Source organism: Heloderma suspectum, chromosome 5 (genome assembly GCF_057233095.1).
Source record: "Heloderma suspectum isolate Gila_16-S chromosome 5, 16-S_ref, whole genome shotgun sequence".
NCBI classification, from domain to species: domain Eukaryota; kingdom Metazoa; phylum Chordata; class Lepidosauria; order Squamata; family Helodermatidae; genus Heloderma; species Heloderma suspectum.
Genome location: NC_139462.1, coordinates 140,886,933 through 140,908,893, shown reverse-complemented (window position 1 = coordinate 140,908,893; position 21,961 = coordinate 140,886,933). Strand labels below are relative to the sequence as shown.

General features: G+C 41.3%; 1 protein-coding gene across 3 annotated transcripts in view; it reads left to right on the top strand.

Moving 5' to 3' along the window:
- The window catches only part of EXOC3 (exocyst complex component 3), a 30,451-nt gene extending 9,153 nt beyond the window's left edge, over positions 1-21,298 (top strand). For all 3 annotated transcript variants that reach the window (XM_084857656.1, XM_084857657.1, XM_084857658.1), the window contains exons 5-13: positions 392-509; positions 1,818-1,943; positions 2,543-2,643; positions 3,574-3,684; positions 5,251-5,401; positions 6,770-6,892; positions 13,327-13,488; positions 15,141-15,268; positions 17,962-21,298. In XM_084857656.1, coding sequence (XP_084713782.1) covers positions 392-509; positions 1,818-1,943; positions 2,543-2,643; positions 3,574-3,684; positions 5,251-5,401; positions 6,770-6,892; positions 13,327-13,488; positions 15,141-15,268; positions 17,962-18,133 — 1,192 coding nt within the window. In that variant the 3' untranslated portion in view covers positions 18,134-21,298. The remainder of the gene's footprint in view (positions 1-391; positions 510-1,817; positions 1,944-2,542; positions 2,644-3,573; positions 3,685-5,250; positions 5,402-6,769; positions 6,893-13,326; positions 13,489-15,140; positions 15,269-17,961) is intronic.
- Positions 21,299-21,961: the final 663 nt, after the last annotated feature.

The window sequence follows — 21,961 nt, the reverse complement described above, 5'->3', positions numbered from 1 at the left end:
CTGTCTAGCATTTTTATTTACAGAGAAGTAATGAAAACTACACAGAAAGTATTATATCCACTTGCACAGTACAAAGGAAGCCTGTTTCTGTCTTACAGTGTTCTGGCCATTAAGTGAAAAGGTACCAGGGTGACTGCTAGTCACTTGGCTGCTTGGTACTTTGATATTATTAAATTTTAACTTTTATTGTATTAAATAACTTTATTAGATTATGTGTATTTAGGTAATTTGTATTTGACCATTCCAAAGTATCTCGCTATGGGCCTGGTCCTTGCATTACGTTCTTTGGGGCTACAAAAGAAAGAACATCCAGGCCATAATTTCTTCCAGACACAATGTTGTAATCTGTATTTTCCTTCACTTGCCATGATCTATTCTTTCTTCAATTCAGCGTGGAGTTGATGGGAAATCCAGAACTTGCACCAGAGGTGGATGTGAATTCATTGGATCCTCTACTTTCTAAAGAAGTGGTGAATGAGCTTCTGAGCACATACATGGCAACTCTTACAGTAAGTAAAAATAATTTTGCTTGCTCCTTTAAACATGGATTAAATGCTGATTAGTATTACTTATCCCCCTTTTCTCAGCCCGGATTTTACCTCACATATTGGTAATGGGTTGTTTAAATTGCAATGTGTGCCCTTGGTAAACAATTTAGCATGCCACTGTAACCCTTTTTAACCTCTTATGCTAATTGGGTTGCTATGGACCCCAGTAGCTACTTGAAATATTTGTAAAACTTTTAAAACAAATCTGGACTGCTTCATATTCCGTGTTCTTCTGAATAATTATGGTCTGTTACCCTATGATGTTTCATTTCTCCCCACTTTCATTAACACACACACACACACACACACACCCCTTAACTATCAGGGGTCCAATATACTCCTTACTGAAATGAACTGGAAAGTGAAACTACCAAATTACTCTGATAACTGGAGTCCATTTTATCCTCAGCAACTTCACACAATAGGGTAGGGAAACCTTTGCATTTTTTTTGCATGTATCATAAATTCCAGGGGGGGTTGAGGTCATACCACTTCAAGAGCAGCGGAGTCATTTTTTTTCTTTTTTTTAAATGAACCCCCAAATCCTGTACATCCCTGTATGTACAAAAACTACAAAGGGCTACAGGGGTTCATTGGGTTAATTTTGGTCCAAGTTGGCTTTATCTTGACACATAACTTAACACTCTCATCATGCAAACGTGAAACACTGATTTCTTATTTGTTATATTCCTTTGGGAAAAAAGACTAGTTGGCTATTGAGATATATTGAGACCATTCTGTTACTTACTATAGATTGGATCCAGATTTAGCCATACCTAGAGGAGATCCATTGAAAACATTAAGATTTCAGTTAGTCATGACTATCTTGTCTCATTGATTTCAGTGGGTCGACTCTAAGCATGATTAAGTTTGGATCCAACCCTATGAGCCCAGGATTTCACCTTAGGCATTTTAAATTTCTGTTTTACTTTCTGTTCTGTTAATACTGTGGGGCCCAAAGTACCCCAATACTTTTTGTGTTAGACCAGGTTTTTCAAATGTGATATCAATAACATCTATTTTTCTGTTAAACTGGAATCCTTAAAATCAATCATAATATTTATTTCTAGCTATGACTTTAAAGGGCTCTGTTGGACCCCAATAGCAGATTAATTCCGATCCAAAAATGGTGAAGAAAGGCTAATATGGATTGGAAGATTGCAACATGCACCATGAGAGTTGGTGAAAATAGTGGTCCTTTCCTTTTAATTCAGTATCTAGACCATGTTGTTCATCTTTTCCTGAATTGTTAACTTCATTTTTCTATAGTCTAACATCGTTGGCTGGCTACGAAAAGCATTGGAGACAGATAAAAAAGACTGGTTAAAAGAAAATGAGCCAGAAGCAGATCAAGATGGATACTATCAAACCACGCTCCCTGCTATTGTATTCCAGGTATAACAGTTGATTTTAGTAAACTGATTGGAAGGGAGAAACTTAAAAAAAATAGAAATGAATTAAATAGTTGGTGGATATATAATTTTCTTTTGTTTATTTTTGTGGATTGGATTGGTTCTCTTTTTAAATTATTGGTCGCTTAGGCTGCAGTCTCATGCACACTTACCCTCTGATAAGTTCCATTGAACACTTCTGAATAAACATGCATAAGTCTACACTGCTGAAATTTTCCCAAATCCTGTCCTTTGGCTCTTCATTCCTGATCTCCTCCCAGCACACCAATTGGTGGTATCGCACTTGGTTTCGGTTCTGCTCTGATGGCACTGATCAATTGTTTCGAACATAAATACAAATGTGTACAGCCATGCTGATGTCTTTATGTGACATCAGCAATATTCTCCATAAGTTTGATGGGCAGAAGAAGTGGATGAAGGTCCTGTGGATAGTTTGGGCAAAATACCTTGTTCACCTAAGGAGTTATCTGAGCAGAGTCATGTTACAATCTCTCCTACATGCCCTAGAAACATTCTGTTAGAAGTATGATTAATACCTGGCTGCTATAGCTACAATATTAGCTAATTGGTTTCTGCTTTTAGATGTTTGAACAGAATCTTCAAGTGGCTACTCAGATAAGTGAAGATTTGAAAATAAACGTACTACATCTGTGCCTTCAACAAATGAGTTCATTCCTTAGCAGGTAAAATTAAATGTTAGCCTTCACTTGCTGCTTCTCTGTTACTTTGGAGGAATGTTTTCTTCCCAGATACATTGCCAATCTGTTAGGAATCCCTGTCTGCTGTTGTTCACCTCAGCTGTTCTCTCCCTTGAGTGTGAGACATAGTCAAAGGAATGTATACCATTGTGCTCTCCAGTGTGAACAGAACTAGAAGTTGTGTTAGAATTCTCCTCTTCTTATGTACCTCACACTCTATAAGATGCAAGTAAAGGTCTCTTTCACCATCCACTTCCCATTATAAATATACATTTTAGCAGAGTTCCTCCCTTATACATCAGAGCTGTTTTCTCCCATTTGTCTATATCTTGGCTTCAGCTACTGAAATGCATATGGAGAGAGTTCAAAGAGCTTCTGATGGTATTTGTGGGGGTGGTTTAAAGAGCCTTTTGTGCACATTGCTCACCTGAGGAATGTCTATGAGCAGAGATGGCACAAGCTGTCCTACTTCCCCTGTAGCACCAGTCTGCTAGAAGCATGATTGAATCTGGCCCTCCAGCCCCTCAATAGGACCCCTATTAATAAGTTGCTATGGGTTATTCTACAGTAACACGTTTACTGATAACATAGTAGCCTTGGTGTGTGCCAGCTCCACCATGATGTGTGGCTGAAACCTCCGAATAGGCCGCCGGCTCGTTTTCTTTATAACTTTTTAACTAATGAACTGCACATACTGAGCTATCTTTTTTGATTGCGCTATATCTCTGGAACATTTTCCTCTGGAGTTTTTCAGAACTTGAGCCTGTCTCCACTTGTGTTATATAGTGATGGATTCTAATGGAGAGGAGGCAAGACTTTCTCATTGCTTCTGCAGGCCACCAGGGACCTGAATGCTTACTTCCTAAATAGTTTGTATTTCTTTCTATTGAGTTTTTCTCCACCCCCTTTATAAAGGTACAAAGAGGAAGCACATTTATATAAAGAGGAGCACCTAAGAAACCGTCAGTTTCATCCATGCTATGTTCAGTACATGGTTGCCATCATCAACAATTGCCAGACATTTAAGTAAGTTTTTCAAACTGAGTTTTTTAAAATGAATAATCCATATTTAGTATCTGATTATAATGCATACTAAGGCTGTATACAAACATACTGCTATGATAGTATTGTATTTCTGTGGTTCTGATTTTGTAAACCTACCAGACAGCTTTAGCTATTGGGCAGTGTAGTATTGAATTTTTTTCAATAGAGTGAAAGATGAATGTATAAATGCATAAACTTAAATTTTGAACTTTCAAAACTAAAAAGGGGAAAACTAAAATGCTTCCCTGAAGCATGGGGCAGGAGCATGACTGATGCCTGTGCCAGGATTTTGTTTGCTGGAATGCACATCTGTCACAAACTGCAAAGCTGGGAGGAAGCTGGGCTCACACCATGTGTGAAGAACCCCCGGTGACTTCTTTTATATTACATTTGTCTTCACTCTAAATGTAATTTAATGTGTATATAAAAGCCAGCTCCTAGATCTTATCACACACTATGCAGGACTATGCAGATGAAAAGATAGACTATGCAGGCAGGAACACTTGTTTTCTAAGTTTTGCAATCATCAGTTAAGGGCTTCTAGCGTAACTGAGGTGTACAGGTCAGGTTTTGCAGCTGTAACTTTAAGAAGAGGTGGAGAAGCGACAGACTGTCAAGCAGCTGAGTCCTTCTCAATCTAATATACTGCAAACTCAGACCATCAATTTAATGGCACAATACGCCCTAGAGAATTTTTTTTCAGTGCAGATGGTGATGATGATGATAAATATATCACTCACAAAGTACCTAAATTTTTCTAAGTCTTTTGCAGAGATTGAAAGATAGTCTCTCCTCACAGGCTCACAATCTATACATGCTTTTCAAAAGGCAGGAAAAAGGTATGGTAGGGGAAAACATGAACATTCTAGTACCAGTTATTGAAGACCCAAAATACAAAGTTTATCTGAGACAATTATTTTAAAACGTTCTATGTTCATCAACCCCTTTCCACATCAATTTACCTGCTGAGGAACCTCTGAACTTCTGCTACAGAACTCAACAGCTTGCAGAGTTTTCTGGAGCATCTTCTAAAGCACATACTTAAGGTGCTTGGAGACAAGTCTTTTATCATGCAATCATCCTGCCTCATTAATGGAATTTTACAGAGGGTGAGGGCAGTCCATTTCAGAGGGTGGGGACAGTTTTCCATTTGTAAACCTCCTGTGTTTTTTCCCACAACTTCAGTCTCTTTTCTTTCCACAAAAACATAAAAACAAATAAAAATCCTTTTAGGAGGGAACGATGGAAAGCTACACAATGCCTTTTGATTGGTTTCTAGATGGAGGAGCCCTCCATCTAGAAACACCTTTATCTTATATGAGGCACTGGCCCACAAACATTGCACGCTTAGGGCTGATTTGAACAGCGTATCTCAAATGGTAATGTCGACTTGGTTCTTGAGGAGCACATAAGTTACCAAATCTTTATTATGTGGGTGGCATATTCCCCTCAGTGGAGGCTAACCTCTCATGACATTACATTATAATTTGAACTGGCCCTCATGCACACCTATTGGGATGCTGAAGGATCTTGTCTTGCTTGTCAAAGGGAATCGATTGTCAGTTTGAAAAAGAAATACTCGACTCCTGTGATGGAAGAGTTCATGACAACCAGTCATGCATGCATCGATGCAGTTCTAGATGATGTTGCCAAGGAAGGATGCTCAAGCCTGCTAGATGAAGTCTTCATGGATTTAGAGGTTAAATTTTCTTTCCTTCAAAACCCCCTTAAAAATATGTGAAAGAGAATCTGTGTCTGTAGTGGCAAATAGACACAAATGCCCTGATATGAGATCCATATGTATAGGTAATTCAGATGTGCAGCCAGTGTTCATCCAGTCACCACTGATCTTGGATGTATCTGATGCAGATTGTAATGTGCATCCCTGTGTAGGGATGCAACAGACAGAAGGATGACTAGAGTTGGATCAGGTCAAAAGTGCTGAGCCATCCTGGAGGTCAACTGGCTGACTGTAGTGTGAGCTGTTGTAAGTGACAGCCAGCTTTCTCAGATGCATGATGAGTTCTTCAGAATAAAGTAATTAATTATAAAAACAATTAAGAATATTTGCCCTTTCTCATTGTTAGGCATCAATCATATCACTTTATTCCACCTATAAATATTTAAATGGTACATAGTTTGAGCACTGTGATAGATGATATAATATTTCAACATCTTGAATTGTCAAAGTAAAACAATGCTTCTAAAATCAGTTTCTAGAGGAAATGTTATGATCAATATTAAAGATCCTAGTAGGGCACAAAATCATGGCTAGAAGCTCCAAATATCTGGTTCATCGAATGCCCTACAGATCACCCAGACCAGACAACAGCATTCTACAAGCAGAGACCAAGGACTTTGCAGATGCCTACAGAGGAAATGGTTCCTGAGGTCTAAAGCAAGTCCTAGGGACACCAGCTAAAATTGACCTGGATCTTGACATTCTATCTGGAACTCAGATATGGCAATTGGTCAACCCTTGAGTATGAGCAAATTCCACTTTAAAATCTTCCAAAAGATTTTGCAAGTGTGCGAGGGGTTTAATGGGAGGTGCAAGTCCACACTCCCAATACCCAGCTTCAAGTTGGGGCAACCTTTGATGCTTCCAAGAAAGAAAAAGAGGAAAACCCCTTCTTTATCCCAGTGGGCCCAATACATGCATACAGAAGAACACCAGCTATGTTTTGAACCCATTGAGCCAATAACAAAATCAGAGGAATTTATGGTACTCACTCATGGCTTGAGAATGAAAGGTTTATTTCAGTACAAGTTATTTTTCTTAAATACTACTAAAAATTAAACAATTGTCCACATTAGCCCTAAACATTTGCACTGTTCGTCCTCCCACAATTTTGGCTTGGTGTCTCATTTAGTTCCAAGATTTGAAGACAATAGCTGTTTAATATGAAAGACTTGAACACATTCCAGTTTTCTAAAGTAATTATGGTGATGCATTTACAGCTCTGGGATGTACATTTATGGGCATGAAGTTGAAAGATATTGTTAAAAATGATTTTAACCAATATTCCCTATGTGTGCATGTGCTCTCTCTCTCTCTCTCTCTTAGCCACATCTTAGCGAGCTGATGACAAGAAAATGGCTGGCAGGATCCAATGCTGTGGATACAATCTGTGTAACTGTAGAGGATTATTTCAATGATTTTGCAAGAATAAAGACGCCCTATAAGAAGGTATTTGCAAAGTCTAATTTAGAATGCTTAAATCATAGAATCATAGAATAGTAGGGTTGGGAGGGGCCTACAAGGCCATCGAGTCCAACCCCCTGCTCAATGCAGGAATCCAAGTCAGAGCATCCTTGACAAATGGCTGTCCAGCCTCGTCTTGAAGGCCTCCAGTGTGGGAGAGCCCACCACCTCCCCAGGTAATCGGTTCCATTGTCGTATTGCTCTTACAGTCAGGAAGTTTTTCCTGATGTTCAGCCGGAATCTGGCTTCCTGTAACTTGAGCCCATTATTCCGTGTCCTGCACTCTGGGATGATCAAGAAGAGATCCTGGCCTTCTTCTCTGTGACAACCTTTCAAGTACTTGAAGAGTGCTATCATATCTCCCCTCAGTCTTCTCTTCTCAAGGCTAAACGTGCCCAGTTCTTTCAGTCTCTCTTCATAGGGCTTTGTTTCCAGTCCCCTGATCATCTTTGTTGCCCTCCTCTGAACCCTCTCCAGTTTGTCTGCATCCTTCTTAAAGTGTGGTGCCCAGAACTGGACACAGTACTCCAGATAAGGCCTAACCAGTGCTGAGTAGAGGGGAACTAGTACTTCCCGGGATTTGGAAGCGATGCTTCTATGAATGCAGCCCAAAATAGCATTTGCCATTTTGCAGCCACATCACATTGTTGGCTCATATTCAGCTTGTGATCGACAACAATTCCAAGATCCTTCTCGCTTGTAGTGTGGTTGAGCCACGTATCCCCCATCTTGTAACTGTGCATTTGGTTTCTTTTTCCTAGGTGCAGAACTTGGCATTTGTCCCTATTAAATGTCATTCTGTTGTGTTCTGCCCAGCGCTCCAGTCTATCCAGATCACTTTGAATTTTATTTCTGTCTTCCAAGGTATTAGCTATCCCTCCCAATTTTGTGTCATCTGCAAATTTGATCAGCATTCCCTGCACCTCCTCCTCCAAGTCATTAATAAAAATGTTGAAGAGCACTGGGCCCAGGACCGAGCCCTGCGGTACCCCACTCGTTACCTCTCCCCAGTTTGAGAAGGTCCCATTGATAAGCACTCTTTGAGTCCGATTCTGTAGCCAACTGTGGATCCACCGGATCGTTGTTTCATCTAGCCCACTTTGAGCTAGTTTGCTCATCAGGATATCATGGGGCACTTTGTTGAAAGCTTTGCTGAAGTCGAGGTATATGATGTCTACAGCATTCCCACGGTCTACAAGGGAGGTTACTTGATCAAAAAATGAGATCAGATTTGTCTGGCAGGACTTGTTTTTGACAAATCCATGTTGGCTTCGAGTAATCACGGCATTGTTGTCAAGGTGCTTCCAGATGGATTGCTTTATGATCTGCTCCAGAATTTTCCCAGGGATTGATGTCAGACTGACTGGTCTGTAGTTCCCAGGTTCCTCCTTTTTACCCTTTTTGAAGATAGGGACAACGTTAGCCCTCCTCCAGTCATCTGGCACTTCCCCTGTCCTCCATGATTTCTCAAAGAGAATAGACAGCGGTTCTGAGAGTTCTTCTGCCAGTTCCTTTATGACTCTAGGATGCAGTTCATCTGGCCCTGGAGATTTGAACTCATTCAAAGTAATTAGGTGTTCCTTGACCATATGCCTGTCGATCTCAAGCTGCAATCCTGCCCCTTCAGCCTGTACTTCGCCTTTGCCAGGGGGGTCATAGACCCTCTTTTGGGAGAAGCCTGAGCCAAAGTAGGAATTGAGCACCTCTGCCTTTTCTTTGTCATCTGTTATCGTTTTGCCATCCTTATTTAATAGCTGAACCACCATTTCTTTCCTCTGCCTTTTACTATGCACGTAGCTGAAGAAAGCCTTTTTGTTGTTTTTAACATCCCTTGCTAACCTCAGCTCATTCTCAGCTTTAGCCTTCCTGACGCCATCCCTGCAATTCTGTGCTATCTGCCTGTACTCTTCCTTTGTTACTTGGCCTTCTTTCCACTTCCTATATGTGTCCTTTTTTGTTTTCAGGTCATCCCTAAGCTTTTTGTGAAGCCACATTGGCTTCTTCTGTTGTCTTCCACCTTTTCTTCTTGTTGGAATTGCTTGTGATTGTGCCTTGAGAATTTCCTTTTTTAAAAGCTCCCACCCATCTTGGACTCCTTTTCTCGCTAGCATCGCTTGCCATGGGACCTTACTGATCATTGTTCTGAGTTTATGAAAATCAGCTTTCCTAAAATCCAGGGTACACGTTTGACTACACTCGGCTTTTGCTTCCCTTACAACCAAGAACTCAAGTACAACATGGTCGCTTTCCCCCAGAGTTCCTGTAACTGCTACTTTATCCACTAAGTCATCTCTGTTGGTTAGGATCAAGTCAAGGATAGCCGATCCTCTAGTTCCTTCCTCTACTTTCTGTAGAAATAGTGTAGTCTAATGGAGTTGACAAGCTGCTTTACAACTCCTGAGCATTTTATTATTGCATTGACTTTGAATTCAGTAGAAGTATTAATAACATGATCTTACATCTATGTAAAGCTCATTCGCTGTAAATTAGCATTCTGCCAGGAAACTTCAAGATAAATTCCTGTGATCTAGTGATCTAGAGCCAGTGTGGTGTAGTGGCAAGAGTGTTGGACTACGAGCTGGGAGATCCGGGTTCTAGTCCCCACTCGGCCATGGAAGCTCACTGGGTGACTTTGGGCCAGTCACACACTCTCAGCCCAACCCACCTCACAGGGTTGTTGTTGTAAGGATGAAATGGAGAGGAGGAGGATAATGTAAGCCGCCTTGGGTTCCTTGCGAGAGGAAAAAAGGCGGGATATAAATGCAATAAATAAATAAATAAAAATTCAGATGACAGTAAGCTTGTCAGATACATTTCCTTTATCTTCAGTGAGTGCTGCTTGTACAAGTCGCACTTGCAGAAGGAGCCAATACTTTCAGTTTGTACTCCCGTAACTATGAACATTGGATGGATTTCCCCTTAAAATTAGCATAATAGATCATTGTTGGATTTTTCTTCATGTGGAACTGTCGCAAAGTGATAGCAATATACCAGTTTGTTTCAGACAATCATATTTCAGCATAATAAGAACAAACCTTTTTTCTAATGCACACAGCCCCTTCAATCCTTTTATGGCACAAGCAATCAAACTGTAGTTTCTAGTTCCATCTGTACCAGGATGCTATGGTTACTAACTCCAGAACAAGCCAAGATTGACCATGGTTTGAAGTTGGTTTAATATTGCAGTCATAGTTTGCTTGTTCAGACAAAATGGGAACCTCAGAAGTGAGTGACTGAGGATGCAAGTGGTGTAGGCTTATTGGAAGGATTTTCACTTTGGGGCTGATTCTGGGAATCCCTGCTCAGGGGTTTTAAAATATTTTAAATACTATTTATGCCAGGTAGATAGTCCATATATAGCTGGGGACATTAGACTATCTAGAGGAGGGAGTTCTTAAGTAAAGTAAAAGGGGGTATAGTGAGTGCTATAGTTACCCAGCTCATATGAAATAGCTAATTATAGTTAATTGGAGACAGATCTGGGAGGGAGGATGGTGGATCCCTTGTTTATAAGGGGTTCCCCAAAAAAGAATTATCATAGACTGCCACCTTCAGGTAGAACTTCCTGACACACCCTATTCTGCCCAGTTGCTTGGAGAGTTCTAAGCCCTTCTGCCAAGTACCCTCTCTTCAGCCCAGTTCTAGGAAAAAGGCAACAGAAAAGAGCTTTGGATTTACTTGGCCAAAGCTCAAAAAACACAGAACTTCACAAAAAAACCTTGTGAAAATCCTAAGAACACAAGAGGTAGTTCTGCAGTCTTGCAGGTGGGGAAGGTTTTAGTGAAGGATTACCTATAAAACAACACAGCCAAATATCCAGATAGGAACAGAAATTTATTTCAGAAAAGGGGAAAAACCGGAAAGAACAAGGGAAGGCAACAATCTCTCTCACATAGAATTCCAAATAATAATTGGTAGATTCAATCTAATGGAGCTAGTTACATGTTATCTACTTGAGTAGAGCCTTGGGTTTCAGAGCATATGCAGAGTTCTTGCAGAGAGTGTGGTCTGAGTGGAAGAGAGCATTTTTGGCCTCTTGATTAGATGTTAAGATGGAGGAGAGCAAACTCTCACTTCTATGGGAATCTGAGTTCACTAAAAGTTGGTCTCTTAGTAGAGACTGACTGTTGCGTTGTCCAAAAGTGTGATACCCTGAGTTTCTGATGTCAGTGGTCTAGCCAGCAAATAAAAAAATTGCTTAGTGGCTGAACCCACCTTCTTTATGACCCTAAACTTGCATATCAAAACAGTCAGCTAATTCGAAGGAGGTAGACTATTATAAAAATAGCTTAATGTGCCGATGTTTGTTGGAGGAAAAAAAGGTGAAATTTAGTTTTCCTGGCACAGTGCTTAACTTACCAGATGCTCTAAGGGGCATAATTGAGTGAATATGGGGGTTTATCACAAAGGCTTCCTTGATTGATTGATTGATTGATTGATTGTTCTGCAAATTGGCTGCATGTGCAGAGCAAAAGTCTACAGCCTCTGTCTAGAAGTCGTAAGTCATGACTGTTGTATGAGCTTCTGGTAGACTGTTTCTTACATATTGGTGAAGGTTGTTATAATTCCCCATTTTCCTTTTTCCAAGATATTTTATTTATTTGTTTATTTCTATACCGCCCCATAGCTGAAGATCTCTGGGCAGTTTACAACAATTCATGAAAATGTACCAGCATTACAAAAAATACAACATGGTAAAAACAGTCTAAAAATGTTTTAACACACAAAAATTAAAATATAAACTGTTAAAAACCATTTAAGTAAACAATATTTTCCTTAATAGACCTGTTCAGAACAGCAGACATAGCTGCCCCATCATTTGCCATTAAATGCCTAGGAGTAGGGGGCAGTCTTTACTTGGTGCTGAAAAGATGACAGCGATCAGGGGGGCCACCACTTAGAAGGCCCTCTCCCTTGTTGCCACCTTCCAAGCCTCCCTTGAAGGTGGAACTCGGAGGAAGGCCTCAGATGTTGATCGTAGTGTCTGGGTATGTTCAGGTCTGGAGAGGCATTCCATCAAGTATTACAGGCCCAGGTAGATCTCTCTAGGACATCAGAACTTTTTGGAACATTTTCCTATACAAACTGAAACCACCAAACAATTAGCAGTTGGGGAAAGGGGGTGGGGCCATCTAGGTAATCTTGATGGGCTGGATTGGGGCCTGAGGTTCAGTACCCCTTTAAACCATTAGACATGGGTCTTCCCTCAGAGCACATACACCCTTTCAGGAGGCCTGGTTCATAACCTGGGGCCATGAGTAAATTTTTCCCCCTCTGAGGTATATCAATTCTCTTTGGTTATCTTATGCTTAGTTAAATGTGATGTTCATCAAGTACCTATACCTTTTTTCCACACCGCATGCATACATTTTTCACTGAAATTGATTTATAACTAGGGCTGAGTCTAAAATGCTCCTCCCCCATTTTCATCACCCTGTTTCATGGTCCTGGTGGGGGTTCCCCTTTTTGTTGATGGGGGTGTGGGGTGGCTGCAAGTATTCATCCCACTTACTAGAAATGGAAGTTGCATTCCCTGCAGCTGCTAGAGACAGAAAGCATTGCCCTCACTCCATTTGAGCTTTGTGCATCACCATGCAGCCATAACTCATTGGCTACATGTTGTCATCAGGAAGCCAAATCAAAGTGAGGGGAGGAAGCATTACCAGTATTCCAATTTGGCTTCAGACGTCACCACATAGCCAAATCTCACTGGCTACATGGCGTCATGATGAAGCCAAATCAGAGCGAGAAGAGAATTTATGTATGTATGTATTTATTTCATTTCTATACCACCCAATAGCTGAAGCTCTCTGGGCGGTTCACAAAAATTAGAAAGCATTACCATCACACCAATTTGGCTTCACACATAGCCAAATCTCATTTGCTACATGGTGTTGTGATGAAGCCAAAGACATGCCATGCAAAAAAAGCCCATATGACTTCACCCATGCCTTTTCCTTTCATGGTTTGCTCAGAGTGACCTGCTGCTGAAGAACTTTATTACAGCACCTTTTACTGTCAACCCCACTCTCCATGTTTAAAATTTGAAAAACGATACCAGGATGAGGTGTGGAATATGCCAACTGTTTTCAGGGCATATCAGAGGAAGTGCATCTAGTGCTGGCACACCCTAAGGACCAGTCCAGAGCAAAGACAGGTGGTTGCTTCCTGTTAATAGACTACATGGCTCTCATCTGGAAATAGTAGGCCCATCAATATACCTGCTATAGAATTTGGGGCCCATCTGAGTAACAGCTGTCTGCAAACTCATCCTCTAATGTGTGTCACTAATTCAGTGTTCCTTTTTCTACCCCAATGAGTGTAGTCTAGACTTTTAAAAAAGTAATTTTAGCCTATTAGAAGTAATAGAAGCAAATATCATCTGTAAATGTACTGGTTGCCAATTGTATATTTTTCAGAAAATGACTATTGAATGCCACCGTAGAGTTGTTGTGGAGTATATCAAGTCTATTATGTTAAAGCGCATTACTTTCAAGAACGCAGAAGAAAGGAGAGAAGGTGCTGACAGAATGAACAGAGAAGCCGAACAGTTCAGATTTCTGTTTAAGAAACTGACTGCTGTAAGTACAAGAAAAATGGATGTCAAAAGAGGAAATTGTACAAGTAATAATAAATGGCATCCTAAGATCTCCCTCTATAGCACCATCATAGTGTTCCTGCAATTGCAATATATCGCCTTTTTATAGTATGATGACACAGTGATTTATATGCATTTTGGCTGGTGTAGCCAGTCAATATTAAGTAAATCAGTTTTCTGTAGCTGTTTATCTGTTCTTGAAAACTCAGGATCATTCACATACAGTTGATTGTAGTTGTTAGATTTCCAAAGGGCAAAATTATATTATGTCATTGGTAAAACCCCAAACATTATATTCTCTGTGTATATTCAATATTCCCTCCTCTATGGAAAGGTGATCCAATAATTTGTTTCTGTACAAATCTTTAGTTACAGGAGAATCCACAGCGTTGATATATAATGTATAGATTAAGCTCTCATACATCTGGGGAATGGCAACTTGCCCATGACCTGCATAAGACAGTGGACCTCCAGAACATGTTCCTTTAGTGTAATAATCCATATATCTCATCTTAAAAATGTGTGTCTGAAAACTTCAGGTGTAGGGGTTGATTGAGATTTACACTGGATCAATTGTGCTGGTGGAAGTGGACTTGTCTGCTCCCTCCTTCCCATGACAGCCCCTCCAGGCCCCTGAAAAAGCTACACAGAAAGTCAGGAGACCCTTCTGAATGGGCTGAGGTGGTGTGTGTGTGTGTGTGTGTGTGTGTGTGAGAGAGAGAGAGAGAGAGAGAGAGATCCCCAAGAATCGAGTGGAGGGACCTTATGTGAGCAGAGTACTTCCTCTCAGGAAGGTCTCTTCCTCTCATGGAATGCAGATTCTGGATCCAGCCCATAGTCTCCTATCCCTAACTCAACAATATCTCTTAGTATGAATCCAAGAAATTCAGAGGCAACTTAAATGGAAAGCTATATGCAGTTGTCAGTCATTAGTAGGTAAACCAATCGGCATTCTTTAAAAAGGGGAGGGGTCAAACCAAAGTCAAACTTCATAATTAAAGTTGATGAAGATACAATACTAGCATATGATAGGCTGTCTAATATAAACATACTATTTTGTGAGAAATAATATTGTGTTATAGGTAAAATATATTGGGCAAAATCCAACAGCACAATGAGAATTTGTTCTCCCTTCTTCCCCTCGACAGCCCCCTGCGCCACCCCAGAAACTGCCCTGAAGGGTCCCCCAACTCTCTAAAGCAGATTTTAAGGGTGCACAAAGGGCTCCAGGGGAAGGGGGGTTTGCTCCTTCCTGGTTCCACTGAAGGAAACAGTTCCGTCAAAGGAAGGATTTAACTGAATTCCACTCATAAGTCATGCAGTAAGTAAGTGTGTGTGTGTGTGTGTGTGTGTGTGTAGGATTGCTGAAGGAATTTCAGTGTGGTCTTGATAAAAGTGTTGATAAGCTGAATAAATCTTATAGCCACAGTCCAGCACAGAATTAAGCATACTTATATTCACTGAAATCAAGAGGCTTAAGCAGGTATAACCTGGTGTGGATTGCAGCCTACATTTCAAAACAGTCAAACCAGAATGTGATGTGTGTTTTGCCAGTTTGTTCTCATGCTATTACTAACATATTAAACATAACTCTGAAAAGGATGATACTTAATATCTATTATGATCAATTAATAGGGATCTGGGGAGGACACAGAAGGACTTTGTGATGTCATTGAAGCCATTGCAGAAGTATTCAAGTTGACAGATCCTTCACTGCTTTATCTAGAAGTCTCAACTTTAGTTAGCAAACACCCAGATATCAGGTAATATTTTTCGTTTCCAGGGTTAAAAATTTCTAACAATATTTTCCTTCAAGATCCTGAGAGGTCTTCATAAACTTTGACATGTAATTTTATGTCAGGCCTTTTCTCCCATGATTAAGCTCTTACATGCAATAGATATAGAATCAAAGCCAATGTCTGAACACATACAGTAGAGTCCCCCATTATCCAAATCCGTTGGGGTATATGCAATTACCTGGATGCTGTCATGTAATAGCAAGTAAATATAGCCTTATTAAACAGCAGTACTGTACACTGGATTAGGGTGTGCCCAAATGAGGTGCCTTGGGACAGCATTACTTGGTTATGAAGGAAATGCAGGCTCTGGACACCTAATATCGGGAAGAGATTTGTAGACTAAGTTACCTTGAAGTGCAGGAGGGCAATGCGTAATCCTTCCTCTGCTTACTGACTTGCCCCTGTAAATATACCTCCTTGCCATTTAGTTTGCACCTCCCAGCTAGGCACAAAAACCGTAAGTAAATCTGCCTGGGGTGGGGGAACTGGCTTAAGGGGTCTTTGTAGGGGAGAATCAGAAAGTGCAGGAGGGATCAAGCATTCCTTCCACTCGCAACTCTGGCATGATAAAATTGAAGGACACCAGTTAGGCAACTTTTGGGAGCACTGGGTGTTGTTTGTTCAATACTGGAATGAGAAGTTTAATTATGATAATCAATCATATGAGACTTTTCTCTCTTTCTTGTACTTTGAGCAAAATGTTTTATTTTTAAGAACACTGAAAACTCTGAAGAACATCTAATTAAACTTCTGGCATAAGGAAATTCCCACACATACAAATCCACTTCTACACTCCATTATCTTCTGACAAAGTTAAACTTATCTAGAATTATGTGTTACAAGCAGAAAGTAGTAGCAAACAAGGGGCTTTGTGCTGACATGATTGAAAAAATAGTTTGTGTAAAATATTGCACACCACTGACTTAAAATTACTTTCCAAGTATAAATATGGCAGTTGCTTCCTAAGCATGAAGCAAAACCCACCTACTGTTAACTCAGCCTGCTAACTTGCTCTAGCTTGTGTAAAGGCCAGCTTGGGCCATAATAAGACAGCTCTCATCCTTTATTTGGTTTTAGATGGACAGGCTGTGTGTGTGTGTGTGTGTGTGTGTGTGTGCGCGCGCGCGCGTGCGCCCAAAACTTGGGTGGACAAGTTGCAGGAGTGGATATGTCCACCTAGGTATACAGTGTTGGACAGTTGGTGGGGAAGGCTGCTGTCATTTATAAGGCATTCATCTCTCTCACCAGGAGACCAATCTACTCACTGGGTGTGATCATTTGTACATAGTGTTGGGCCAAAGAGAGACAGATTAGGCATTCTGCTGGTGTATCAACCAACCACCCAACTTGCCCAGCAGTATCCCTGCCTGAACTGGCTGTGGTGGTTTCTGAAGTGATGCTGGAAAACGCAGGACAGTCATCTTGGGGTTATCTCAACTTTTACATTGGAGAGACCTTATGGGATGCAGCTTGGGACTTCATGGTTGCTGTGGCAACCATGGGTTTATCTCAGTATGTTATTAGCCCAATGCATTTGGCAGGGTATGCCACCAACCAGGTGTTTTCAAATGAGGCAAGAATAGAGGTATGGAATTGGGGTGGGGGTGGTTCTGTGACCCCGTTGTCATGGTCAGACCATTTCCTGATGAAATTGAGGTCGACTATGGCCATTACCCTCCACAGGGGTGGTGGGCCCATTAAGATGGTCTGTTCTTTGAGACTTACGGAAGCTGAGGAATTCCTGAATGTCCTTAGGGAGTTTCTGGGTAACATGGCTGGTGCTCCTTTTGAGGCTCTCATCTCAATACAGTATGGTGTGATGGAATGGGCTATCAATATGATTGTTCCCAAGCATCCTCTCTGGCACAGTCAAGCCAAACTAACTCCCTGATTTACTGGGGACCTACGGGCTATGAAACAGGCAGTATGTCTACTAGAACACAGATGGCACAAATCTCATCGTGAATATGACTAACCACAAGTGCAAGAATATTGTTTTGCCTACTTTGTGGCAGTGGTGGTGGCAAAGTGGTCATACGTCTGTCTCCATTTAATCTGCGAGTAGCCATCCAGCAGAGCTGCTCCAGGTGGTGAATAGATTGTTGAAATCAGACCTAGGTGGGGACCTGGTGGAGGACTGTTGTAACAAGTTTGCAAGGTACTTGAGGATAAAATCACTCATATCCAATCTGAATTTGGATGTCATCATTGATACAGTTCCAGTGGATGTGTCCAGAGCACCATATAGTCTGGTTTTGTCTGGAGCCAGTGTAGTGTAGTGGTGAGAGTGACGGACTGGGAGCCCGGAGATCCGGGTTCTAGTCCCCACTTGGCCATGGAAGCTTACTGGGTGACTTTGGGCCAGTCACAGACTCTCAGCCCAACCTACCTCACAGGGTTGTTGTTGTGAGGATACAATGGTGAGGAGGAGGATAATGTAAGCCGCCTTGAGTTCCTTGCAAGAGGGAGAAAGGCGGGGTATAAATGCAATAAATAAATAAATAAATAAATAAAATTTGTGGGATCAGTTTTAGTTAATACAGCTTGTGGGTGTGGACGAAGTGTTTAGAGGGGTGCAGCTGATCTTTTAACTCTGTTGCCAGTTGCTTTTTCCATGAACAGGTTTTGTACTAATGCTGTGCTTCTTTGATTGGCAGGGATGATCATGTTGCAGCTTTGTTGACAATGAGAGGAGATGCTAGTAGAGAGATGAAGCAGACCATCATTGAAACTTTGGACAAAGGTCCAAGCCAGCCAAATCCAAACTATGTGCCAATTTTTAAAGAAATTACATTTCCAACACTAACTGTACCAAAGCTTCTTAAGTAATAGTTTTAAATATGTATCATTTTTGGTGTGGTAGTAATACTTTCAGAACATTTGTATTCGAATTTGGCCATGCAATTGGAGAACACATTAGGGTTTCTTGCTGGGTTTCTTTTATTTTTTCTGTCTCATCTTAGCAATTGCAACATTGTGTAGAGATAGCCAGTCACTTGAAGAATATGCAGTGTTCTGATGGCCAGAGTGCTTTGAACTGGCATCTTTCACTATCAGCAATAGACTTTTCTCACAATTATTTATCTTGAAGATTGTGTACTGTGATGCATAATTGCATATGTTTTAGAAAATGTAAAAAGGATGAATTGACTTTTGGGGTGAACAAATGAAAAACAATTTTTTTGAGGTACATCACTGATTTGGGTTTGTTCTTCATTCAATTGACTTTCACTGGATTTGAAGAAAATGTGCAGAAAGGATTACTAACTAACTAACTAAATAAATAGTTACACTGGTATTGGGTGTTGGAGTGCAGACTGTTCAAAGCTCCCACTCCCTTCAGGAAACTGTCACAGTATTATTACAGTAACGGGAAATAGCAGCATGGGTATGTAGGGGAAGACTATGTGATTACTTCATACTTGTAATTTGTCTTAGTTACAGTAAGGTATAGTAGGGCAATGTGTATTATGTTTCAGTGTGGGCAAGTAGCTTGAGGGACCAAGGATGCTTGACGATGGACAGCTCCTAGTGTTATCAATTAAAAGGCATTGTGCAGCTATTCAGACTTTTCCTCATTAATGGAATTTTGTGGTACGAAGAAAACAATGGAAGATGCTGTGGGGAAAACATGGGAAGATTACACATGGAAAACAATGATGTCTGGGTCCCTTATAAAATTCTGTGAGGCAGGGCAATTGCCAGTAAAAGCCCTGTCTGGAAGCACCTCAAGAAATGTAACTGTTACTGCTATGTAGATGAAGGGAGCAGCAATTCCAAGGGGGGAAATGAGAAAGGAAGCAGGGGGAAGGGAAGACAATAAAAAGAAATTAGATTTGCACACAGAGAGAACAGGCCAGTTCCATAATGTCTGAAACGTGTGTCTCAGGCAGTATCAGCAGTACAAGCATTCAGGTCATGCTTCAGGGGCCTCTGACAGCTGCTGGAGTTCTCAAGGTAGGAGGGACCAGAAAGGAGCCACCTGGGCAAAGAAATCACACCCAAGCAGAATGCTAGCAAATGTGGTGGTGTTGAGATGTTAGTTATATAACTAACATCATCAGCCTTCCCCAGCCTGGTGCCTTCTAGATGTTTCAGACTATAATTCCCAGCTTTCCTAATGACTGACCATGCTGGCTGGAGCTGATGGGAGTTAAAGTCCAAAACATATAGACTTCACCAGATTTGCTATAAAACTGCCCTTAGGGGTAAAGACAGGAGAGTTAAGCAAGGGCTTCATAAGAAAAATGGGATTGGGGGAAGCATTGGAAGGAAGACAGAGGTGGCATGATGTAAGGTGCTTTGGTTGTAGCAAGCAGCAAAAGAGCTTGAGACTTTCAGATGGCTGACGGTGGTAAAGTTGGAGGACCAGAGATCCTAGATAGGAATATTTAAGGATATGAGAGCTAAAAGAGGGAAGGCAGTGTAATGCAATGGAAGGTTTTAAAAGTAGGGACAAGATGTTTGCAGAAGAAAAGAGGGGCATCATGTGGGTTGGATTATGTAAGATGTATATTTTAATGGCAGACTGCTGGATAGAGGTAAGTGGACTGACATGGGGAAAAAGACACACACATTGAGATGAGAGGGATACTTTTGCAATGTTATATAGGGACACGTGACATCACACTAGCAGGTAAAAGCCAAGGCTTTTTGCCTAGTCAGCAGAACGCTGTACAATTCATATGGGGAAGATAGCCCTAAAAGTAGCTGAGATTGAGCAGCAGTGTGGCCACCCAGAAACAAAAGGTTAACAGTTTGAAAATGGGAGTTGGGTGTTATTGCTTGAGGGAAATATTTTGGTCTTTTTAATGCTTTTCAACATTTAAAAAACAGCCATGCCAATGCCAGTACAGCCCATCATCCCCATAGTGCTAGTTGTGTGTGTTGTTTACAACAGCTCTGAAATGTCACCTGCTTTTAGTACTGCACGTTAGAGATGGGGATGAGGTTCATGTGGATTTCCACACTGAAATCACCTATACAAAACACGCATTGGCTTGCAGCAAAGGTCAATCTGGAGTTTGGTGTCATCAATATATGGATGACACTCAATTCCCTTAAAACTGAATTCAGGTAAGATGGTGGAAGAGCTGAATTGTTGCCTGGAGGCAATGATGTGGTCAAGAAGGACCAACAAACTGAGCTTAGCTTTGATAAGATGGAGGTACTGTTGGTGGGTTGCTCATTGATCCAAGAAAGTGGTGTTGAACCTATTCTAGGTGGGACTGCACTCCTGCTGAAGTAGGTTTATAGGTGGTGGTGCTCATTGATCCAGGTCTATTGCTAGAAGCCCAAATGGCCTTTGTGGGCATGGAGTGCCTTTTGCCGACTAAGGCCTGCAACCCATCCTGGATAGAGCCTGGCTATAGTTATCCAAGCTCTGTTAACCTCCAGGTTATATTATTGCAATGTGTTATTTGTAGAGCTGCCTTTAGGGACTGCTTGGAAACAGCAGGTAGTTCAAAACACAGCTGCTAGGCTACTAAATGGAACAGGACCTTTGGACTTGAACTTGCCAGTGCAAAGAGCTTCACTGCTTTCTAGTCAGTTTCTGAACACAATTCAAAGTACTGGCGCATACCTTTAAAGAACTATATAGTTAGTAAAATCTTTCTCAGAGCTCCTCTGTTGAGTGTTTCTCCCATCTGAAACAATACGGGTGTCAATGGGGGAGAGGACTTTTTCGGTTGTGGCGTCCACTTGTGGAATTCTCTCCCAGGGAGACCCAAGATTTTTTTTAGGTGCCAGGCAAATGCTTTTTAAGAAATTTCCCCAGGCTTTAACATTTCATGTATTTTTTTAAAAAATCTGTGATTGTTGTTAGCACTACTTATAACTCTTGTGAACTGTTACATTGTTATTTTCTAATTGTAAACCACCTTGACAATAGCATGCAGAACCTCATGCTCCACTGATCTACAACAAGGTGTATTGTACTTTTAAATGTTTTTTTTTAAAACATGTATTTCTAATAAAGTAAGACCGGTGTTAGTGCACGAATTGTTGATTTTGCTACTACCTCTTGCTGGTGGGGGCACATTAGTGCCCAATCACATCTACATTAAAATCTTGCATTTGTCATTTCTATGAATAGCTGCCACTTTGGCCCTGGAGAGACCAAACAATGGTGTGGAAAGTCCAGCCGGAAGCTTTATTTGTTCTAGCACTGCCTTCCACAGCCTTGTAGTCCAACACATCAGGAGGGCATAACTCCCAGCAACCCCCCAGCCAGCATGGCCAATAGTCAGGAATGCTGGGAGCTGTAGTCCCAAGACATCTGGAAGGCACCAAGTTGGAGAAAGCTGATCTAGTCAGTCTCTCTCTCCACACACACGCATGCACACCCTTAAAAGGATCTCCTGACGGAGAAGGACTAAGGGAGGAACTACCCAATCCAGGCCCCCTCATGGATCACTGCCTTGTTGTGGCGAAGGGGCTTGGGTAACTCAGTGAAGCCATAAGCTATGCTGTGCAGGGCCACCCAAGACGGACAGATCATGGTGGAGAGTTCTGACAAAATGTGGTCCACTGGAGAAGGAAATGGCAACCCACTCCAGTATTCTTGCCAAGAAAGCCCCATGGAACATATCACAAGGCTAAAAGATATGACGACGGATGATGAGACCCTCAGGTCAGAAGGTGTCCAATATACTA